The 22227-nt window shown below is 54.6% G+C and overlaps 1 protein-coding gene across 2 annotated transcripts in view; it reads right to left on the reverse strand.

The window, feature by feature from the left end:
- SUSD4 (sushi domain containing 4) overlaps positions 1–22227 on the reverse strand; it is a 77442-nt gene that overhangs the window by 25852 nt on the left and 29363 nt on the right. The window contains exons 3-5 of one of the 2 annotated variants that reach the window (XM_025877996.2): positions 8554–8766; positions 3334–3507; positions 288–476 (exon numbers count right to left, since the gene is read on the reverse strand). In XM_025877996.2, coding sequence (XP_025733781.1) covers positions 288–476; positions 3334–3507; positions 8554–8766 — 576 coding nt within the window. The remainder of the gene's footprint in view (positions 1–287; positions 477–3333; positions 3508–8553; positions 8767–22227) is intronic. The other variant, XM_073899829.1, reaches the window with a different exon arrangement.

Genomic DNA, 22227 nt, shown 5'->3' on the forward strand with positions numbered 1-22227 from the left:
CATTTCACTTAACCTGGCAATATTTTGCAGCTTAACCTCGAATGCTTGAAGTTCCTCTCTCTTATCCCCTTTAAGTGTAGGCCGGGGGAACCCTGTTTTATGACTGGCTGTAAGTCCTGCCTCTCGGCAGATGACCAGCCTTCGGATGACCAGCCTTGCTGCCGCTATTCGGGGCCGCGTGCACTCAGGGAATGAGAGCTACGCGGACCATAACTCTCAGCTCGTCACCTCCCACTGAGACACCCGCTATAACAGTGATTCAACCTCCCAGAGAGCAAACGCGTTACCTTCCAGAGCAAGGCACCGGGGTGGGCTGGTCGACCAGATGAGGCTGTGTAAGCACTCGAGGTGCTCGGCCCCCTCCAGCTTGTATCCAGGGAAGCAGTGGTAGGAGATGACCGTCCCCACGGGGAAGGAGGTCTGCAACTCGGAGATGTTCGCATAGCTGTTGGAAGAGGTGAGAGGCCTCAGGCAGCCTGTGATGGGGGAAAGAGGAGAGATGGTCACACTCAGTCCCCACCGTGCACCGAGACCTGTGAATCCCTGGCCCCTGCGGTCCGCCCGCTGCAAACGTGACACGGCCTCTGAGGGCTCGCACCTCGTCCAGACGCCCGCACCCGCTTTCCTGTTCTATTCGTGACACGGACATTTGGTGTCACACTTACAAACCACACGGAGAGGCCCGGGAGCAGGGAGGAAGTGAGGGAGGGCACAGCTGAAATCGGGGAGCCCCAAGTGCACCACAAAATCACCCAAGGAACTTTGAACCAAGGCCATCCCGGCTGCAAGCCCTGGGTCTGTGCGTAGGCTGGGCACCCTGTCTTCATTAAAGACCCCAGGTGATCCTGACGTGCTGTTGGGGTGAAAACCACTGAGGTGCCGTGCAGGAATCATATTCCCCAGCTGCCTCTCCGTCTCAAAGCCCGTGCAGCCCATGGAGCATCCCCGGCGGCGCAGAATCCCGTTTTGTGAGGCCCCCACGGCAATCCTGGGATTTCCTATCGGCTTCAGCAGTCTCACTGGATGGAATAATGACCCTGCAGAGCTGGGTCTCTGCCCAGGGCGAACTAATTGTGTGTGAAGTAAATAGTGTATAATGGAAATCCCGACTTTCTCTTCCAGTCGCCAAGTACAAATCACATCACGCCCACGGCAACAGATGCCTGAGCTCTGCTCCCGAGCTGACTTACTTCAACGTTAGAAGCATTGAAGGGCTTCGCGCTCCATGGACTGCTCTGGTCAGCGACACGGTACGCAGTGTCTGAGTTTTGGGATGAGACCAGGGTGAGGCCAGGGAGGCCCTGGCATACAGAATTTAGGGAGACGCTCCCTCTGGGGCTGACCATGTCCCGGTGCCACAGAGATCCTCAGACCCACCACCCACACCACATTGAGACACATGGCCACATCCTTTCTCCACGGCCTGAGAGGATTTTACGTCTGAGCTGAGCACGGGCAGTGTTTGCAGCAAAAGTGAAATGCTGGGGAGCAGGGGAGGGTGGGAATCAGGAATAAACAGAATCTAGGACTGAGAAAAACAAGACAAGCATATTAACACGAACAACTGAACGTATCAAGCCCCTCAGCGCCGTTCAAATGAGTTGGCACAAGGGACGGTGCCTGTGCCTCCTCCCGGGAAGGAGTGTCGCTCCCGGCCGCCCACTCGGACTAGCTGGTGTCCCCTAAATTAAAACAAATGGGCCCACAGTGAACAACAGGCATCCGGACCCTGCTTTCCAAAACACAAAGTTCCTACGGAAAATGTGGCCTAGGAACAGCACCCCGCTTGCTCGCCTGCCCCAAAAGGAGTCAGATGGGGTTATCACTCCAGTAGTACATAAGGGAAAGAAAGACACGCTCCTCGGTTGGAGACCGCCCGTCTTAAACACAGCAGCAGAAGTCGGGCTTTGACTCAATAGTTTGATACAACTTCTATTTGCACTTCTAGGCAACAGTGAGCCGGCTCCTCAGGCTCTCACTCCTCCATCTGCAGGTGTGAATAAAAGCCACAGGACGAGACATCAGTCTGACGGCCAGTTATGTCCCCCCTGGGGCTCCAAGGTGTCTGGCCGTCTAAGGGCCACCAGATCCCTCAGGCCCCTGCTGTGCCAGGCGGGCGGGAGGCCTGATGAAGGGACACAGGGTCCCGAGGGGGCCCAAGGGGCCAGGTGAGTGAGGGGAAGGCCGCACCTGAGCCCCTGATGAGGACACGACCATCGGACATTTCTTAAGAAATAATTGGGACCAAAAGAGCTCGTAAAGAGGTGCACAGTATTTATGAGACCTACAAGGAAGGAACCTCTAGAAAGGGCGGGAGAACGGGGGTAAGCAGGAATCGTGAAGGCAGAGGTGGCTGGTGTCAGAGGGAGTGTTCTTGGCCCCAGGACAGGAGGAGACCAGTGGTCCGTAAGGTTCACTGAACATTCAGCCCGACCTCGGGTTGCGTAACGACTCTGCGGAGCATCCCTGGAAGTGCGCCTGAATCACATGTGTCCCTGGAAATGTCATGTGTGGCAGGCCACACGGCCCGGGGGTTTCTGCAGAGACGTGCACTGGGGAGGAGGCGGCCTGGGTGCCCTCGGTCCTCCCGATCCCCGAGCCTTTGTTTTTGCAAGGGGCCATGACTCTTCAGCCCTCACAGAAGGAAATCATTTATTTCCAACGACGGGGCACAAAGAGCAATATCAGAGCCCACTAGCCGTGACTTCAAGCCCAGTGCTAACATTGTCTTGATTGGAACATGCCTGTGCTCTGGTGCAAACAGCCCTCCCCTAAAGCATGAATTATGCATTGGCTTCTGAGTCACAGGTCAAAAAATAAAATCGGAATTAATGTGCACACTAGGACTAAATTTCACAAACAGGGCCCTCCACGTTGGCCCAGGCAAATCTTAAAAATGCAAAAGGATTAATATTTACTGTGTGGTTTGGATAAGATCTGAATTTGATTATTTTTCTGCTCCTTGTGCATTATAAAAAGGGATGACATTAAGAAAAAATAGCCTCTGTAAGATTAGCCTTAAATATATTCTCACTACCACTGAAATGAGCATAAATGCTCTGCTATTTTCATTAAATATACAATAGCTCATCATTGTGCCCATAGCCCGGTTACAAACGCCTATTTCTTAAACGACTTTTGGTTTCTCAGCGTGGAGGAGAATCCAGCATTGCTCAAGAATAAGGGATTCCGGTCTATGCTCTCACAGCGGGCGCGTGGGGCTGGTGGGGACCGCAGGGAGGGTGTGGGGACTCCGAGACCAGAGCTGGCGGGCCCTGCTTCCCTCCACGTCCCGCGGGAGAGACACGCGCATGCTCATGGCCGCGCCCCCACCTTGACAGAGCGGCAGGTTATCCCACGTCCCGTCACTGCTGCACAGCGAAACCATGTTGTACAGGTCTGGGTAGCGGATCTTGAATCCTTTGTGACAGGTGACGATCAGCTTGTCCCCATGTCTGTACGTCTTGTTATGAATCTCAGCGTCGTCAATTTGAGGGATACGGCAATCTGCAATTGTGTAAAAAGGACACGTTATTTTTTTAATTTAAGCTGGTTGTGCTTCACAGCGTGGCAAGAAAGCTCTTATTTTCAGACCTGGCCTCAGGCTACCCTGTGATAAACGGTCCTCACTCACTGCTAGGCTCGGATCCCGAGGGCGAGCGGCAGAACCCCCTTCACCGGGACAGAGGAGGAGGTACCCGGATCCAGCCACGAAAGGAACTTTACCTCCTGCCTGCGACCCTTCACACCATGCTGTCGAGCCTCGGGCGATTTTGGAAATAAGTGAAGAAGGACAAGAGTTGGGGGCTCACAATGTCCCCACCCGGCCGGCCCACCGCGTCTGCCTTGGGGCATGAGATAGAAAGGCCTTGCAGAACAGAGCGGGCTGAGCTGGGGCCGCATCTGCTAGCACCTCCCTCCGACCCGATCCAGTCTGCACAGGTAATAACGCAGCAGCACGTGCGGCCGCCAACACCACACAGGCTCCCAGCGGGCAGCGTCGGGGCAGGATGCGGACTCAGGAGGAGAGGCGGCCGGCCGGGCGTTGGGGGCAGAGGAACAAGGAGTCCACACAGCAGACGATTAAAAGATAAAATCAAGTGGATAAATTATAGTCCTCCTCTAACACAGTCTCCTCCCAGTTTACCGAGCATCCCCCCACCCTGTGCCACCAGCCCGGGCCCTGCTCCCTCTGCCCACCTCTCACGGCACACCTCGGTCCCAAGTCTCTGACTTTATGTGGAAGCAGAAGCCACTTATTTCCACTGCTGGAGTCCGGTGGGCCCTGCCTTACAGATGGGTTGTGCTCCAAGCCTCTCAATTTTTAAAAAAAAGGCAAGATCCAAGAACAGCATTTTGACAATCACAGAAACTTTCTCCAGAAATTTCTCAATGCTCTAAAAGACTGTGGGTTTCTCAGCCACCCTGAAAGCCTTCTGAATCCACCATATGGTTGAAATGGTGTCAATAGGAGCCTTGACCTTGGGGTTCCCCTAAGCTTGAACTGTCGGCTCTGAGGCCTGAGCCTGGGAGTACTGAAGCCTCAGAGGGAAGACACAGGGCCAGCCCGTGGCCGGGAACACAGGCGGCTTTAAAAAAGCACGTCCCGGGGGCTTTGATATGGGGTTGGGGAATCTGACGACAGACTCTAGAAAACAGAATGTCAGCGATAGGGCAGCCCGGCGCCGAAGGGAGAGCACAGGGAGGTGGCCATCTACTGCCTCCCGGGGTCTTTCAAAGTCAAGTCTTGGGGGCAGCGTCTGCCTGCGTCTCCGTGTCAGCTCGAGAGGGATGGCGCCGCCCGCGTTCCCCCACGTGCCCTCCGCACTCCCAGAACCCGCGCACGGCTGGCAAAGAGGAAATGCTGAGGAAGTGGGACCCCGGAGCCCCGGGACTCCCCCAGTCCGTCCCTCTGCCTGTGGATTTCAGCAGGAAGCGACCTTGCTGGAAAACTCTTCTGGTTCTGGTTTGACGCTCGTTTTTGAGCTTCAGGCTATGGAAAGGGGTTTCCAACTGCTCACGTTTAACCAATAATTTTTCTACCAGAATAGACAAATTCCCCCCAAATAGATGCCAGAATGATCCTGACCAGAGTCACGAGGTGAGCGACAACTCTGCACGGTATTGCTCCCTTCTTAATGGGAAATGTGAATTACCTTTTTCAGTATTGCTACGCAAGAATTATTCGCAGCAAAGACTACATCACCGTTCCCTGACTGACTTCAGACTTGTCCAGGAACTGACCCAGGTCCTCAGGAGGCAGCCAGCCATCAGGGAGTAAAGTCAGTGGACAGGAGCGACGCCGGGGCCCGCGGGTTGCGGTCAGTCATGCGGAGCGCCCTGAACTCCTGACCAGACACCTGTGTCCACAGGCAGGAGCTGGGGGCCACCGCAGGGCACGTGGCACAAGGTCCCAGGGCACTACGGCCTCCCAAGCTCCGCTCACGGCAGAGTCACCACGGGAACCAGCCCCTGCAGGACAGAGACACACACTGAGCGGGGAGCGGGAGCCACCCCCCCAGAGCCAGACTAAGATTCTACCCACAGCGTCTGGCACCTGACCCCCCACCGAAGGAGGGCGGATCGGAAGACAGCCTGGCCCAGCCAGCTGTCCGTAGCTGGACGTGACTACGCACCTCATTTCTATGGAGGCAGAGAAGCCAGGCTCTTTAGTGCCCGAAAATGAATACATAATCTTCATCAGGTGTGAGGTTTCAAACAGAAATAACACAAATTTTCTATAGCACAAGTGCATCCCATTGGCAGAAAGAATGTTTAAAAACCACTGCAAAAACACCGTTACCAAGGACGATGAGTGGGGCCAGCGATCAAACCCTACGTAGACGGGCGCAAATGGGCACTTTGGGGATGTAACTGAGGGATCGCAAAGCCTCCCCTTCTAGAAATCCTCTCCCCAGCCCACCCCATCGCTGCGTCCAACTCCTGCTTGTGTACCAGGGGATTTAATATAAATAAATGAAAGCAGGGATATTAAGGCGGTATTACACATTTATACCTAAGGACAAATTAATCGATCACATTAGTTAGCACAGAGCAGGATCCTAAGGAGCAGAAAAGGCAAAGTTTTAAGAATATAAACACACACGAGATTTACCGTCCTTTTTAAATGTCGGTTATATGTGAACATGAATCTGATTCCTTCAAGTGCCAACTTCTGACACCCATTCTCCCTAAAAAGTGTTTCTGGGAACGTGCGCACACAGTACGCACTGGATACGCAGCATTCATGTCCATGTGGGAAAGGCACTGGAAGGCTGCCGGATTTTGGTTACACCAGCATTTATAACGCTCGGTATTCATTCATCCATCAGTTTCATTCATGCCTCCATCCGTCCGTCCGTCCATCCACCCGTCCGCCTACCCGTCCATCGGTGAATCCCCGAGCACCCAGCCTACCTGCACCGCGTCCCAGGTGCTGGGCACAGAGTTAGGGATCATGCTCTTGCCGCACCCGCGTGGAGAAGGACCACGAACAAGTTAGCAGATGCGTAAGCTAGAGACTAACACGCCATGATCACCGCTCTGATGAACAGGTGCCAAGGTCACAGAGACCGACCGGGGGCCCCTGGAATTCAGGTGGACAGAACAGGCACCCTGAGGAGGTGACACTGACGAAGCGGAGCTGCAGAGCAAGGAGCCTCATCGTGCCGATCTGGGAGAAGGAGGCTTCGGGCAGAGGGACAGCAGGGGCAAAGGCTAGGAAAACGCGAGTGTCTGTAAAAATACGCAGGAGGCCCATGAGTCTGAGAACCAGTGAGCAAGGGCAGGCAAAGGCCTTAGAGACTGGGGCACAGCACATTACGTAGTTAGGGACAGGGCTGGAAAGAGGCGGTGCTTTCGAGAAGCCTTCTGGTTTCAGGGTGATAAAACAACGGAAGGCCCTCATCTCTGGGCAATACTCATGAAGCCTACTTGTTCTCTGTGTCCTGAGATGTTCCTGAGCTTGTCTGGGTTTTAAACATGGAGTGTCTTGGGCCAAAAGTCTTATCAGGGGAGTCGATCTCTGAAGCCAAATAAACTTTTAATTACTGAAACCTGATGGGAACAACAGCTTTTGCATGGGCTGCACGTGAGCAGAAAATATTCACTGACTTTCAAAAACCTTTTTAAAATTTTTTTGATTTTCAAGGGAAAGCTTGTTCAATGTAACCTGCCAGATTGCAAAGTTAAAGAGGAAAAACCACACATCTATCGCAGTAAATACAGAGAAGCGTTCCGTGTCATGCGACACAGACTCCCAACTAAAACACGGAGAAACCCCCTTCCCTAACACACCATGTCTACGCAAATCCCACAGAGTGCGTTCTTGTGAATCGCGACACTGACTGTTGTTAACTGAGGCATAACTGACAAACCACATCCTATTGCTGTCGGGTGTAACCACGGTGATTCCATATTTCAAACTTTGGCCATGGCCCCTGGGGAGTCCCCATCTGTCCCCTCCCACCGTGGTCACAGGACCACAGACGGTACTCCCCCCGGCACGTTCCCTCCTGCGCCTCACCTCACGGTTGCAACCCTCTGGGCGCCCCGACCCGCCCCTCCCACAGTAGCGATCTCCACATTCACGGGGCTGTCTCTCTTTTGTTCGTTTCTTGTTGAGATTCCTCCTGTCACACGTAGTCGTCTTTCTTTGTCTTACTTCACCTTAATTCTTTGTACTAACTTTGACTCTAAAAAAACACCTTGAAAATGAAGGCAGAGACAGGGCGTGCTCTCAGCCCGGGGCAGCGACCGCCGGCGCTCAGGGACTACCGAATTCAGTGCTTCGAGGACTTCCATAGAGAGGAGCTACGCGAAGTCCGAGAACAGCCACCCGTCAGGGTTAGAAGCTCTGTCCTCACCCTCAGGCAGGGGCGGTTTGCAGAGACTGAGCCGTTGCCGTGAAGGCCGCACCTCACCTGCATCAGCTCCGCGGCTGCAGAGACACTCGGCCACCTGCCGCCACCCAGTTAACCTCCGAGCACCGTTCTCAACTCGAACGCACCCACGCAGTGTAACCACAAAGAGCAGACGCAGCTATGCTTGCCAGACGTAAGCGAAACCTCGCCGCGACGAGAAACCATGGTGTCACCGCGGCAAACACACATCCACCTGCCGACCTGTCACGGCCCTGCTCTGTCTCCCTAAACGGATCCCGCCTGAACAGACGCGACGGTAACTGAGCCGATCTTCTGAGCACCATGCGCCTCTGCATCAGCACGCGCAGTTTGGACCTTTACCGCGCTTTCTCAAGCGCCGAGGCAGTGAGTACACGGCTGGTGGGTGGCACGGCAGCGAGAAGCCCGCATGTGCCCCGAGCTGCTCTCCTGCCCTGACAGAAACGGGACGGCCTGGGTTGTAATCGCGGTAGAAGAGAGACACAGTGACTTGTGACGCCAAGCCGCCTTCGCCCCCGGCCCCAGCCTCAGTGCTCTCCCACCAGCATGCAGCATCGCCCCAGACGGCGCGGCCGGCATCCCGGCCCCAGGCTCCTGCGGCTCGTCCCCGCGCCCCGCAAGCGGCTGCCACAGGCAGGGGCAGGCACTTTACCTTCTTGCGCACAGAAGGGCTTATCGCTGGGGATCCAGCCGAGGGTTCCATTAAGATGTCTCACACACAGTCTCTTTGTAGGGCCCTTGAGCGTGAACCCATCTTGGCAGTGAAACTGGGTGACAGAGCTTTCAAGGAAAACCCCTCCGCCGGGCGTCCTGAAGCCATCCTCGGGGACGCCTGGGTCAGTGCACACCTGAAGGTCATCCAACCCTACATTGACAGAGAGAAGAGAAGCTGCCTCTGAATAGGTCCTTCTGATGCCGGGGGCCTTCCTGCGTCGTGACAGACCCCGTCACACACCGTGAGCACCCAGCCACTCCAGCACGTACGCATTCTGGTGCACGCCATACCCGGCTTCTCGCTTGGAACAGCGCCCGTTAGCGTCTCTGTCCAAAGGCCAAGTCAGCCCTTCACGGGGGCTCTGGGACAGGGAGGGGAGAAGGAAGCCACACAGGGAACCAAACAGGGTGAGATGCTGCGGGGGGTGAGGCGGGAGGGTCAGGGAGGAGGAGGCAGATTCTGAGCTGCCCTGCAGGACAGATGGACCACATTCCACGGACAGAACCGAGGCTGCAGGTGATGCAGGGCTGGCGTTCCACAGGACGGGCCTGAGCAGCGAACACCCTTCTCCTCTCTGCTCCTCACCCCTGCCCCACCTGCCAGGCCTCATCCAGGCTCCCTGACGGTCTGGGTATCTTCCAAACCCACCCAGCCACCCCCTCTGTGTCCCAACAAGAGCGCAGCCGCCACCGGTGCTCAGCTGGGAGCCATCCAGGGAAAAATAACCTGTTCATCTCTGTGTCCCACAGAATCCCTCATCACCGTCCATTGCCCCCACACATGTGCGAGGAATGAACGGAGTCCCAAAGAACCCACCCTCGCCCTTCATCGCCCCCCCCCCACGTGCGGGGAACAAGCAGAGTCCCACGGAACCCTCCCTCGCCCCCACACACGTGCGAGGAATGAACGGAGACCCACGGAACCCGCCGTCTGGAAGCCCCTCCGTGGGGCTGGTCAATGCCGGCCCTCAGTGTCTGGCAGCCTCGAGAGGCCCCAGAGGGCTGGGCTGCGTGCAGGTGGCAGGGGACGGCTGAGGCCCCCAGTGAGTGGACATCAGCCAGACAGAGGGAGGATGGGCCTGAGGGGACGGGTGGGGCACAGAGGGGGGACGCGGCGGAGCTCAATCCAGCAAAGGGGTGGCAGGAAGACCGCCGGAAATGCCTCCCCGGCACCAGCTGCACCAGGATCCGAAGGAAGGTTTGTGAAAGGCCGACCCACAGACCCAGGTGCTCTCTGGTGGGTGGGGAAGGGCTGTCCTCCTGAAAAGCTCTCCAAATGGCTCTGAGCAGCCAGTCCAGCTCCTGGGAGGGACAGCAGTTGAGGTCTGTGGATTCTTGAGGCTCCTGCCACAGTCCTGGAGGGAAATGATGGGCCAGACAAGGGGGGAGCACTGGACCAGAGAGGTTGCAGGTCATACTAAGGACACAGAGGCTCGAATTCAGGGACTGTGGCCAGGGGGAGGGGAATGAGTTAAGAGAGGCGTCGAGGATGGCTGCCAGGGCCGGGCACCGGGCCTACATGCAGAGGGAGGGGACATGGTGAAGACCCGCCTGGGGACCCGTCCCGGTGCAGCGGCCGGGTGCGGTGAGTCTGAGTCCTCGGGACACCCAGGCCAGGTGGGGACGACCAGCCAGAGAGCCAAGTCTGAAGCCGCGCTGTCCTGAGCCGCAGCTCTGCACACAGGCGGCAGCTGAAGGCACAGCTGGGCGGCCTCCTGGGAACACACACGGGGAGAGGACCACACATGGCTCAGACAGAGGCAGCCACCAAGGGCGTGAGAACACAGGATGGCCTGAGCAAGGCCGCAGAAGCAAGGGAAGGCATCTCAGGGGGCAGGCAGGCCGCTGGCCGGAGAGGGAGTGGCCGGGGCGGCTCCGGGGCTGGACGGGCCTGTGGGGGAGCCTGCCTGCCCACGAGTGAGGGGGAGGCCGCAGCAAGCGTGCACTTCCCCTGCACGGTGCTTCGTGGGGACAGAGAATCACAGGGCACAAGCCATCCCTGCGTTAGGGTCAAGGGAGGGACTTTTCTGTTACCGTATTAAAATTTGAGGATGAAAGAGATCTGAACCTGTGTCCACAAAGCAGGGAGAAAGAAAGCCTGCAGATGAGGAGCAGATGGGGAAGCAGGTGTGTGGGTTTGCTCAGTCCTTTGTGAACAGGTACAGAGACCCCAAAACCACTGACAGATGTCCTTTCCCTCAAAGGGTTTGCAAAGTCGTGAAGATGTGAGCCCCACCCCCGCCACACGACAATGAAAGGGCTGCAGGGGCAGCAGGGCGAGTGCCGTGAGCCCCAGGCCAGGGCTCGGACCAGCCCTGTCAGTGTTCCCACGCCCACATGTGGGGCGGACAGTGAGTGCTGGGGGGCAGGGGGCTCTGGATTCTGGCTCAGATGTGCAGACGTGTGTGTTTCAACCTTGGTAGGGATGCCCTCCCTTCACCCGCCCCAGGACCCTCTCCCTAAGTTAATGCATAAAAAATCAATTTTTGTGTCTCTATTCTGTTTCTTCCTCCAAAGACTCACCCAGCAGTTTACAGAGAAATGGAAACCAGCCTGAGTTCTAAATTGATTTGGCTACATTTGATACAGTCTTCCTTTCTCGAATATGACTTTCCAGTTATAATAAGCCAAAAGATTGCTTTTCACACTGCTTTCATTTTTATGATTCTTTGCAGAGACTTCTCGTGTTGCTCACAGAACGGTCTGGTGGGTTTCAACAGACTCTAAAGTCCCCAGACCAGAGGGGTCAAGCCCTCATAATGATGCCCTTCTCTGGGGGGTGAAGACCCTGCATTCCTGTCACCATCCCTGCTTTCATTTGGAAGGAAGGGGCAAGAGAACATGTTGCCTTCCGCCCAGAAGCCAAGTACAAATTACAGTCCTACCCCTGATCTCTCCTGGGGTCACAGACGCGGGAAGGACACTCAGTGCCAGGGGTAGAGATGCCAGGGCCGAGGAGAGCGTCACAGGCCGGTACTCTGGGCCAGGCTTGCAGATCCCAGGCCCCAGGTGCTGCCCCCACCCAGCAGGCTACTTCCCTGGACTCGGGTCCAGAGAGAAATGGTGTCCCCTGGGGTGTGGGGATGGCTGGCTTTCATGTCTTCACATCTCTAAAGTGCCCGAATAGCTTTAGGAAGACTGCATACATCTGGGTTCTCCAGAGAACATGGCCAGGGGGAGAGCTCACTCTCTGTCTCTGTCTCACACACACGCACACACACCAAGGACCTGGCTGACAGAGGCATGCAGGCTGGGAAGTCTAAGATCCGCTCGGCAAGCTGGAGGCCCAGGGGGCTGCTAGTGTGCACTCCAGCCTGAGTCCGAGTCTGAAGGCAGGAGGAGACCGATGTGCCAGCCTGAGGATGCAGACAGAGAGAAAGAAGTCTTTCTTACTCAACTTTTTGTTCGATTCAGGCCGTCAACAGATTAGATGAGGCCCACCCACATCAGGGAGGGCAGTCTACTTTACTCAGTCTACTGACTGCAACGGTGACCTCATCCGGAAGCACCCCACAGACCCACCGAGACTGCTGTGGGACCAAATGTCTGCGCGCCCAGGGCCCGGTCGTGTTGACGTGTGAAATGTCTCTTGTATATACGTGCTGTGTTCTGGATTGAATTTAGGAGAACTGTTAGGGGATACCCCCTCCCAGGACTTATTAAAATGGGATGTTCCCCTTTCTTTCCACTTCCCCCAAAAGAAACATACTGGAAATCATCCCGTGAACTCTGTTCTCCTCCCGAAGCTGTGACTGCTGGATTGTAAAGCAGAATTTGGAGCCTGGGAGGGCAGGTTCCCAGGGCCAGACCCTCCGAGCAGGCCAGCTACCCCCAAATGGGTGTGCGTCTGGTAGGCTGATCCCCACGTTACAGAAAACACCAAGAGAACGGCTCTGCAGAGACATGGCCCGGGCTGGGGACTGACCCTCCAGGGTACTTTGAAAAGTGGCATCTAGAGCTCTGGCAAGGTATGGAAAGTGACTGTCTTGCTCCATGGGATGAGGTGTCCGGAGTGAAGAATATGCTCTTCTTATACCGTGCCACCTTCTGACCGCTGTCTCTTCACCCTGTCCTTATTCCCTCTCCTGCGTCAGTGGCTGGGCCTGGCCAGCAGCATCCTGATGCTCGGACGGTCCAGGTGCGGAGACGCAGAACCCAGCCGTGGTCCTTCAGAGGCAGAAGATGTGGACAGGGAAGGAATACGTAAGGAGAGCACAGAGCTGGGTCCCTGAGGAAATTTTTCTGTCCTCACAGCATAGTTTTCCCATTTATTGTGAGAGCAGGAGTCATTCCTGCTGCTGGATGTGTGAGTCATCCCGGGCTGGATCTCAGGGAGGCTCAGCTCTCACCTGGGTCATCTGTCCTCTCAGAGAGAATGGTTTTCTGCCTGGGGCAGGGGGTGTGACAAGCTGAGGGGACTGTGCCTATGATTGGTGGTCGGTGTGGCTCATTTGTTAGTGGGTGTGACTGCCCAAAGAGTCCCTAACCCCCACCTCTGGCCCTACACTGCAGAGGGAGGAGGAGGTGTGTGCAGGTGTGGATGGGAAGAAGGTTGTAAAACAAAGGAATTCAGTCCACTCAGGTTGGGAGAAGGGAGGAGGGTGAGAAGGTGTAGGAAAGAGCCTGTCTGTGCTCGGGGAGAGTACTTCGTGCCTCCCTCATCTGTGGAATCCAGCCATCCAGCCATCCAGCCATCCATCCACCCATCCACCCATCTACCATCCACGCACCCATCCATCCACCCATCCATGATCCATCCACCCATCCATCCATCCACCCATCCATCCATCCATCCATCCAGCCATCCATCTACCATCCACCCATCTACCACCCACGCACCCATCCATCCACCCATCCATGATCCATCCACCCATCCATCCATCCATCCTCCATCTACCCAACTATCCTTCATCCTCCATCCATCATCCATCCATCCATCCATCCACCATCCACCCATCTACCACCCACGCACCCATCCATCCACCCATCCATGATCCATCCACCCATCCATCCACCCATCCTCCATCTACCCAACTATCCTTCATCCTCCATCCATCCATTCATTCATCCATCCTCCATCTACCCAACTATCCATCCTCCTCCCTCCCTGCCTCCATCTCTCTCCCTCTGCCCTTCATTAGCAGCACCTGTGGCATGCCCACTCACTGCACAACATGCTGGGTGCTAGGAAGTGAAGGATAAGACATGGTTCCCCCACCCCAGAGTTCACAACCCAGTGGGAGACGTTGTGAGGCAGAGCACAATGCTGCCAGGGTGAGGGGTGCTCTAGGAGAGCTGGGCACAGGTGCCTTGATGGGAAGAGAGGTTCCTGATTAGACCCTGTGCGGGGAGGGATGGCTCCTGGGGAGGTATCCGTGAGCTAGTCCTGGAGAGTGGACACATCATGGGGACCATCCTTCCCTCAGCGGGGGTTCTGAAGGGTTCATCACCGTGCAGGAAACAGTCCTCGTGGTTCCTCCACCCTGACACCTCCTGGCACACGGTCTCGGTGAGATGGGGCTGGGGAACCTTCTGTGTCACCCGACACACGCCGACTCAGGGCAGTTGGCCACGGAGCCGCCACTGACCACAGTATGGCGTGGACGACATGGGCGGTGAGAGCCTCGGGAGAGGCCGCAGCTCGGGCCCAGGGAGAGGCTCCTGAGACAGAAGCAGCCGGGTGCAGTGCAGGAATCACACCCTCGGCGGCCCCGAGTGAAGGCGGGGAGGCTCGGTGACCCCGCGTGACCCCAAGGAGTCCCTCCTGGCAACACGACGCTCTCCTCCAGCAGATCTGAACACATCCAGCCTCCCCCGCACAGAATCTGCTTTTTCCCATCACCAGTGAGGCGGACAAAGTCTCTGAGACCACTAACCAGTGAGACGTCACTGTGCCTCAGCAAGCCTCTCGACCAGAAGGGAACCCTTCCTTCTGTCACGGCAGGGAAAGATCTTCAGAACGCCTTTGCTATGTTTGAAGACACTGAAAGCTTCGCCACCTGGCTTGTTGCGTTACAAGCACCAACAAAAGGCTGCTGGGCAGGTCCCGAGGGCCTGCTGGTGAGGGGCCCCTCCGACCCCCTTCGCACTGCCCCGGACGCCACCTCGGGCTTCCCCACAGCCACAAAAATCCCTTGCTCTCCGAACGGCCTTAGCTGATTATTCCAGTGAACGGGTGCATCCACAGCCCGTCCTGCTCCAGAAACCATGTGAGCTGGTGGCGTGTCTGTAACCAGTCACCAGCAACGACAAGAGCCAGAGAGACAACACTGAGGAAGTGACGTCTGGCAAAACCTATCCAGCAAATAAATCAACCCTCAACACCAATATTCCCAAACGCAATGCTCCACACTGATGGTGGTCGGGGAACACAGAACCATGAGCTTGCCAGAAGTTTCCAGCCACCTCACAGCCAACCGAACATTACCCACACATTCTGGAGGCCCGTCTTGTAAAGGTCAGGCTCGAACACTGGGAGGACCCCCTCCCCGGTGACAGACATCTTCCCCAGAGTGCTCGAAGGACTCAGCACGGTGGCCCGGGGCTGCCGTGGACCACGGAGCTGAGCCTACTCCAGGCCCAACACCTTTCTAGGAGAAGCCACGGCGGGCCACAGAAGACCCTTGCAAGAGTCGGAATGCAGGAGAAACAGCAAATTAACAATTTAACACTGTCACAATTACAATTAAATCAATGGGAAAACAGAATTTGCTTTATAAAAATTCACTTATAACCCGTATTTCTGTAACAAGATTGTTATTAAGTAGTTCCTGACCTTCTCCGTTCCAGCCTAAATAATCTCCATGTTTGGCAAAATTTCAGTTGTTTGTTTTTAAAAGGAAAAGGGAAGGAGGAGAGGAGGGGATTATTATAATCTATTTATATCCTCAGTAGGTCAACATACAGTGTCGGGCACTGGAGGAAAGCTGTCAATAGGCATTCACTCAACAAACCACGGGAGCCCGGACCCCCCGAAAAGTGAGCTTACATCTCGGACCGTCAGGAGTTTCTGATCTGCAAGTTGTGACCTTACAGCAAGTCACAAAATCAACTTTAAGGGTCACAACGTTTTGGAAACAAAATAAAAAGGAAAAGTCAGAGTGCATCCCACCCAGTAAGGGGAGAACTGTTTCGTGTGGTTTTAGTGGTTGTTAGTCTGCAAGATAAAATAGATTTGCTTCCATGGTTCACAGGCAAAAAGGTTTGAAAGACACTGCTTTAAATATACTCTACCCTGTCATCCTATTTGCAAACATAAATTTACCTCAAGTAATGTGGATGCTCTGGGTTGTGGAGGGAGGCTGTGCGCTTTGCATCCTGACTCGGCCATTTCTCTAGCTGTGTGGTCTTGGGTAAATTACTTCACCTCTCTGTGACTCAGCTCTCTTCATCTATAAAACAGGTACTAAGAATAAGCACCTGCTTCTAGGGCTACTGAGAAATGTAAGTAATGCAATGGCCAGCACGTGATAAGTTCACAAGAAACATAGGTAAGCTGTTATGTCATTGATATTCAGCCAGTTCCCTCAAGAACAAAAACATATGGCTTCATAAAGAGGCAATCGCCTGATTTCCTAGAACCACCTTCATTTCCAAAAATATCCGGGCTCTTTTCCTAACTTGCTCTAGAGTTGTCTTTGCAAATGGCTGCTGAACGTCAGAACGATAACAAATACTTCTAGAATCCTGCCCTCGGCAAGCAGTTGAGTCACACAAAGCTCCAGAGTGGGCCTTCTGTGAATCGGGAGCCAGGCTTGGAGGGGAGGGCGGTGGGCAGCACAAGATGGTGGGCGCCCTGCAACGGAGCAAGCAGTCAGGCTCCCCGGCCCGGGCTCGAGGATGGGCACGCTCCTGGGGACCAGCGAGTCGGACCAAAACCAAAAGGAACACATGCAGAAATTGCTCGAGCCAAAGAACAGGTTCAGGACAAATTTTCCGATACAAGATCAAAAACGCAACAAAGGAAATCAAAGGCTTCTAAGTTCATTTTGTCTGTGAATACGGCGTTCCGTCATGCCACAGATCCACGCAGCATCCCTTTATGTATTTAAAGGGACATCTGGAAAAAGGAGATGCTGATCACTGTTACTATTTATTAGGCTAAACAGACTTCTCACTGAAAAAGCAGGATCCCCTGGGAAACACAGCCAAGACGCAGGCGAGTTGCTGCGGGGCTGCTTCTGAGCCCCAGCACGCGCACCGTTCATCACAGAGGATTCACACCCGCCTCACACCACGCACACCTACTTTCCCGGAGCCACCATGGCCTGGGGTCCACAGCCCGCGCCCGGCGCCCAGCAGGGAGGGAACTCTCCCCCCGGAAACCGTGAGAATGCTTCCACGTTTCACGAAGTATCCAGAGAGGAATACAAAGTCGGCTGCGTCTCAGCATCTGAGCAAGTAAATGCAGCAAAAGTAAATCTTAATAGCATAATTTAGACTTGATTAAAATGCATAAAGACCACAGATGTGGAAGTTGTCGCGCTCCCCATTTGATGCCAAAACTGGTATTTTCCCCCTCTTGATTTAATTCGCTTTGATTACCCAATTATTCTGAAATCCTTTCACTCGGTTTCAGCTCCTATAAAATTTTGGTAACGGTGCTAACTCATAACGTGGTTTCCACTCCAGTCTCAGTACTGCTCCATAAACGCGTGCCCAAAAACAGGACAGAATTACTCCAGACTCCAATGTTACAACACGGAGAAACAGAACAAGACTTTCTGCGTCTGAAATAAAGCAGCACAGAAAACCACCCATCAGAACAGTCCAAGGGTCTCTTCTATCAACAGGAGATGGGGCACGGACATCTCGTCGTTGATATAAACCTCGGGATTATTAGTTGACGACGTCGACGAACGTGGATAAATTACAAAGCTGATAAGTAAGTCAAAAATGGGTCTCTTTTCTAAAGCAAGTCCTTATCAAATATAAGGAGGCTGCCGGCTGGCCAGCTATGGCCCTGACAGGTCGCTCAGTCTTCTCACTAGATGAGGCGACCAGAAGACCTCCCAGATCCCCTCCACTCCTAAACTCCAGGATTTCTAGTCTCTCTCTGATGAAAACCAGTAATGACCTCCCAAAGCACACACCCTCAGACTGACCCAGCCCGGGAGACAACTCGTGGTGTAAAAAAAGAAAAAAAATGTCTAGAACACATTCGGAAAGTGCCCGTGGCTCTTTCTTGTCTTTAAATCTTGAAGTGTCCTTTTGTTTCTGGGAGCAATCGCTGTAGAGCAATGCTCAAACTGTATTCCCTGTGCACGGAACTTTACAGTTTGCAAAGTGTACATTTGATCTCCTTTCGTCCACGTAACAACCCCATGGGATCAATATACCATCTGATAGCATTCGTGTCCACGGTCACTTCATGAAAATCCAGCCGCTGATCAACAGCACTAACCTCACACAGTCTTTCCAGAAAGACTGTGTGTCCGCCCCCCTTCCCGCCAGTGGTTCCACCACAAACTGGAGTCCAGATCCCCTGGGAGGCAACCGTGGGCTGATGTCAGGCCACGGGGCTCAAGGGGATCGCCCTCTGTGCCCTGCTAACAGTTAAACCTCACTGTGTGCTCAGTCGAGTAACAGATCAGGGCTCTGTTTCAGTTTCGTTTGTTCTCTGGAGGAAAATCTGGCTTCCACTCCCTTTATAAAGCCGCCTCAACAAACCTGCCCACATGTCCGCTCGGTCCCCCAGGAGTCGTGGGTCAAAGCCACAACACCGCTGATTGTCCAGCTGTTGGGATTTGTGTCAACAGATCCTTCATCTGAACGTGTCGGGACCATCTAGACAGTGACGTGCCCCATACGCAATGTGTATCACCCGTCTCCTCTAAAGCTTATCTAAGTTAGATGCGATCTTTATAAAAATGTCTTGAGGGGCACCTGGGGGGCTCAGTCAGTGAAGCGTCTGCCTTCGGCTCAGGTCATGATCCCAGCGTCCTGGGATCGAGCCCCGCATTGGGCTCCCTGCTCCACGGGAAGCCTGCTTCTCCCTCTCCCACTCCCCCTGCTTGTGTTCCCTCTGACAAATAAAATCTTTAAAAAAATGTTTTGAAAACTACAAAATAATATGCACATATGTATCAGCTGAAGCTTTTCAGCCACACAGAAATTACAGAATGTTCTTACTGGAAGGAATCTTAAAAGTTTCCCAAAATCATTTCCTTCATTTTATAGCTGAGAAATTTGAGACCAAAAGGTTTAACCGACTGTGCAGACTCACACAGCTCTGAATGAGGGGGGCCGAGAGCGCCAGGCCAGGTCTGCATCTGCTCGGGGAGGCCACAGCATGGCGCCCCCGCCCACGGGCATCCGACGACGTGCCCGTACCTCCGACCGCTACCAAAACCGCCCTCCAGCAACACACACGGGGGTCAGGCTGTTAAACAGGAAGGATTTTGTCTGAGATCGGATGACAACATGAATTCGTTCCAACAGACTTGCACAGAGTGTCGTTCTTTTCTGACTATAGGACGCAGGAACACGACCTTTCTGATGCTCTATCCCTCCTCCAGCCACCTGCGAGCACGGAGGGTGAGGCCTTAAACACCTTCCTGCCACAGGTCAACAGGGCTGCAGGTAAAGCAGAAATAAGGAGGTCCACACGTGCCCTCACCGCCTCACAGAGGCCCGAACACCCCGCGTGTGGACCGCCTCCTTCCCTTGCCCTGCGCGGTCTCCCCGCTCACCACCAGCTGCCTCTGTCCCCAGGACAGCAGGGGAACCGGGGCACACAAGGGCCAGGGACGTGGGCCTCCAGCGTGCTCAGCTTAGGGGATGCAGCCTGATCCCCCCAGAGGCCTGGGCCCAAGACACGGGCTGGGGAACTTGCCATGGAGTCTGGGGGGCGCCACGGCAGCCGCCAAGGATGGACGACCCAGCACTCTTCCTGCCGGCACCACAAGAGCCCCGGGTCCGACCCAAGGAGCATGGAAGGAGCAGGGGATGGAGCATCCCAGCTCCCCCACTCCCCGCGGAGTCTCGTCCCCCATGCAGATGTCAGGCGGGAGCAGGGAGGAGGGACCCCGCAGCAGCTACTCCAGGACACACCATGCCCCCATGAAAGGCATCCCGAGCACAAGATGTATCCGTCCAAGGACTGGTCTTTTTGTCTGAGCCAGACAGATCTTTGACTAGCAGGCTCTTCTGACCTCGTTTTATCATTCACAAGACACAGGGAATCTGGTTTCCCCATGTGGCCTTGCACATCACCACCACCAGGGTCTGACTGCCGAGATCTAACCCCGTCCACACATGAGCTCCAGCACCGGGGGTGCCTGGCATGGAGGGGCAGGCCTCCCTGGGGGCCCAGTGGTGGAGAGATGGAGAGGAACCTTCTCAGAGGCAGGCAGGAAAAGGCTGTGTTCTACTTCACAGAGTCCTGGGGTCCTGCAAGGTCCTCCCTCTGCACAGCTGGGCAGGCCCCGGGACAGTGCTGTTCTGCAAACGGGGAGAGCGGCTTGTCAGAGCCGACCCCTGTGGCCCTGAGCTATGACTGTTCCATCAGCATGGCTGGCCACAGTGTTCTAGCCTCAGGCTGCAGCAAACCTGTGCACTCCCCATCACTCCCCTCCTGGGGACCCTCGCACGAGACCACATAGCACCTGACTTGCCAGCCTGTGGGTCACACGGCACTTCCTCCGAGCACCTGCGTGGCAGGTGCCCGAACCACCATCATCACTAATGATCCATTCACACCATACAAGGCTCTGAAGATTCTCTGATCATTAAATGTGGGTGATTATGGGACAATTCCCCACATAGTTAATTTAAAAGACAAAACACAAAATAGCATATGCATCATGATCCTTGTTTTCAACATACAAAAACATACACGTGCATAGAAGAGAAAGAGAGATGCCCAAATATGACCTGTGTTATTTGGGATTCAGGATTGAAGGATGAATTTTATAGCTTTCTTTATGCATTTCTGCATTTTCCAAATTCTCTGTGATGAACATTTATAATCAAGAAGCCCACATTACTGTTTTAAAAAACCCTGATGGCAAGGTGGTGTTAGACTGGCCAGGTGAGAGACGGCCTGCAGGACTCTCGGCAGACTTGCCATCTCAGAGATGAACAGAATAAAACGGGCTCTCCCAGGGCAGTGCATACTGAGGACCGGCTCTGTGTTGGCGGGTATTAAATCCACCGAGGCGCCTGCCAACCACACAACATCCCTTTAGTGGTATCCCTAAGTCATCTCCCTGCTGGAGGAGCGGTGCTGACTCCGAGCACCCTGGGCCCTTCAGGTCTACGGGGAGGGTCCCTGGCTGCTTGCACCACGATGCTGCGGGCGTGGTTGGCAGCTCTCCTCCCGGGACGGGGGCCCGCATGCTGAAAACCGGTGGGGCGCAGGCAGGGCAGGCACCGGGAGACCGGGAGAGCAAAACCGATGGATGCCGGGGATAAAACCGCCGTGTGCCCGGCATCGATGATGAACTGTTACATCCTATCCGGAATTACTAAATTTCTGAAACTGTATTATAAATATCCTGTCAATGGAGTTAGCTGGGGAAGAAAGGAGATGGATCAGGAACAGACCGAGGAAACACCGCCCATTCCCGAAACAACATCCTTCTCTCTGATCTTAGCTAAATGCTGCCTTGGAGCACGAAGGGAAACGCTGCACATGATGTAGGGTGTTCTCTGCGCAGCCTGGGGCTGCTAATGAGCAGCTTTGCTTTCAAAAGAATCATAGTCAGTAAAGGGCATCGAAAGACACCCCGTTCATCACAGATTTCCACCCTCGCCCACAGCGTGAAATGCTGCCTTACCGCAGGGACCGAGGGGGCTTTGTGAGCAGTCTGAGTGGGAATACACTAAGATGAACACAAAGGAAAAAAAAATGCAAGCAGGTATTTGTTGACGCAGAAATAGGCTCAGGCTTTTTTTTGTTATTATTTTTCCTGCAAAATTTTGTAAGATCCCCAAACCTCTGTAACACAGAAGCAAATTAGTCTTTCCTTCTCTATTGCCAAGACGCAGCCCGTACCATCGTCACTGGTCAGAACCCAGAACAAAGTGGGGGGATCTGCGCTGAGGACGTGGATGAGCCTGAGGCTTGCACTGCCCTTCTGTCCTCGTTGCTAGAAGAGCGGCATTTGAGGTCTGGGATTCAGCAGCTGGCTAATCTTCCCCCGACTCACATCACCTGCTCATTCCATCTCCTTGCTGTTATTCCAGAGAGAAGCTGCAGGTGTGCCCCCGCCCGTAGGGCATTATTAATTAGAGCCAACAGGCTGAGCAGGAATCCCGTGCCTCATCTGCACGGCTAATGGTTCGGTTCGTGAATGCTGGTGCTCAGAATATTTCATTCCAGCCAACCCAAAAACACCGTAGGACTCTGCTTACATTTCAGGCTCGTGGACCCTACAGGCCCCAACAGCCGTACCCTGAGCAGCCATGCAAATGAGGTCGTCATAATTTCAAAGTTGGAGAGGAAGAGAATGAAGCAGCTGCTGTCTAATTTTTTATGGAGCCTACAATTGGTCTCATTAGCTGGCAAACAGGACAGGCTGGGCATGAAAGCAGGTCTGGCCTCACCTCTGCACCAAAAAAAAAGGTGATCCATGTGGAATCACTCCCTGGGCTTGGGGGCGGGTGTGCC

This window comes from Callorhinus ursinus, unplaced genomic scaffold, assembly GCF_003265705.2.
Source record: "Callorhinus ursinus isolate GAN/ISIS: 27379988/994484 unplaced genomic scaffold, GSC_fseal_2.0 scaffold13, whole genome shotgun sequence".
NCBI classification, from domain to species: Eukaryota; Metazoa; Chordata; class Mammalia; order Carnivora; family Otariidae; genus Callorhinus; species Callorhinus ursinus.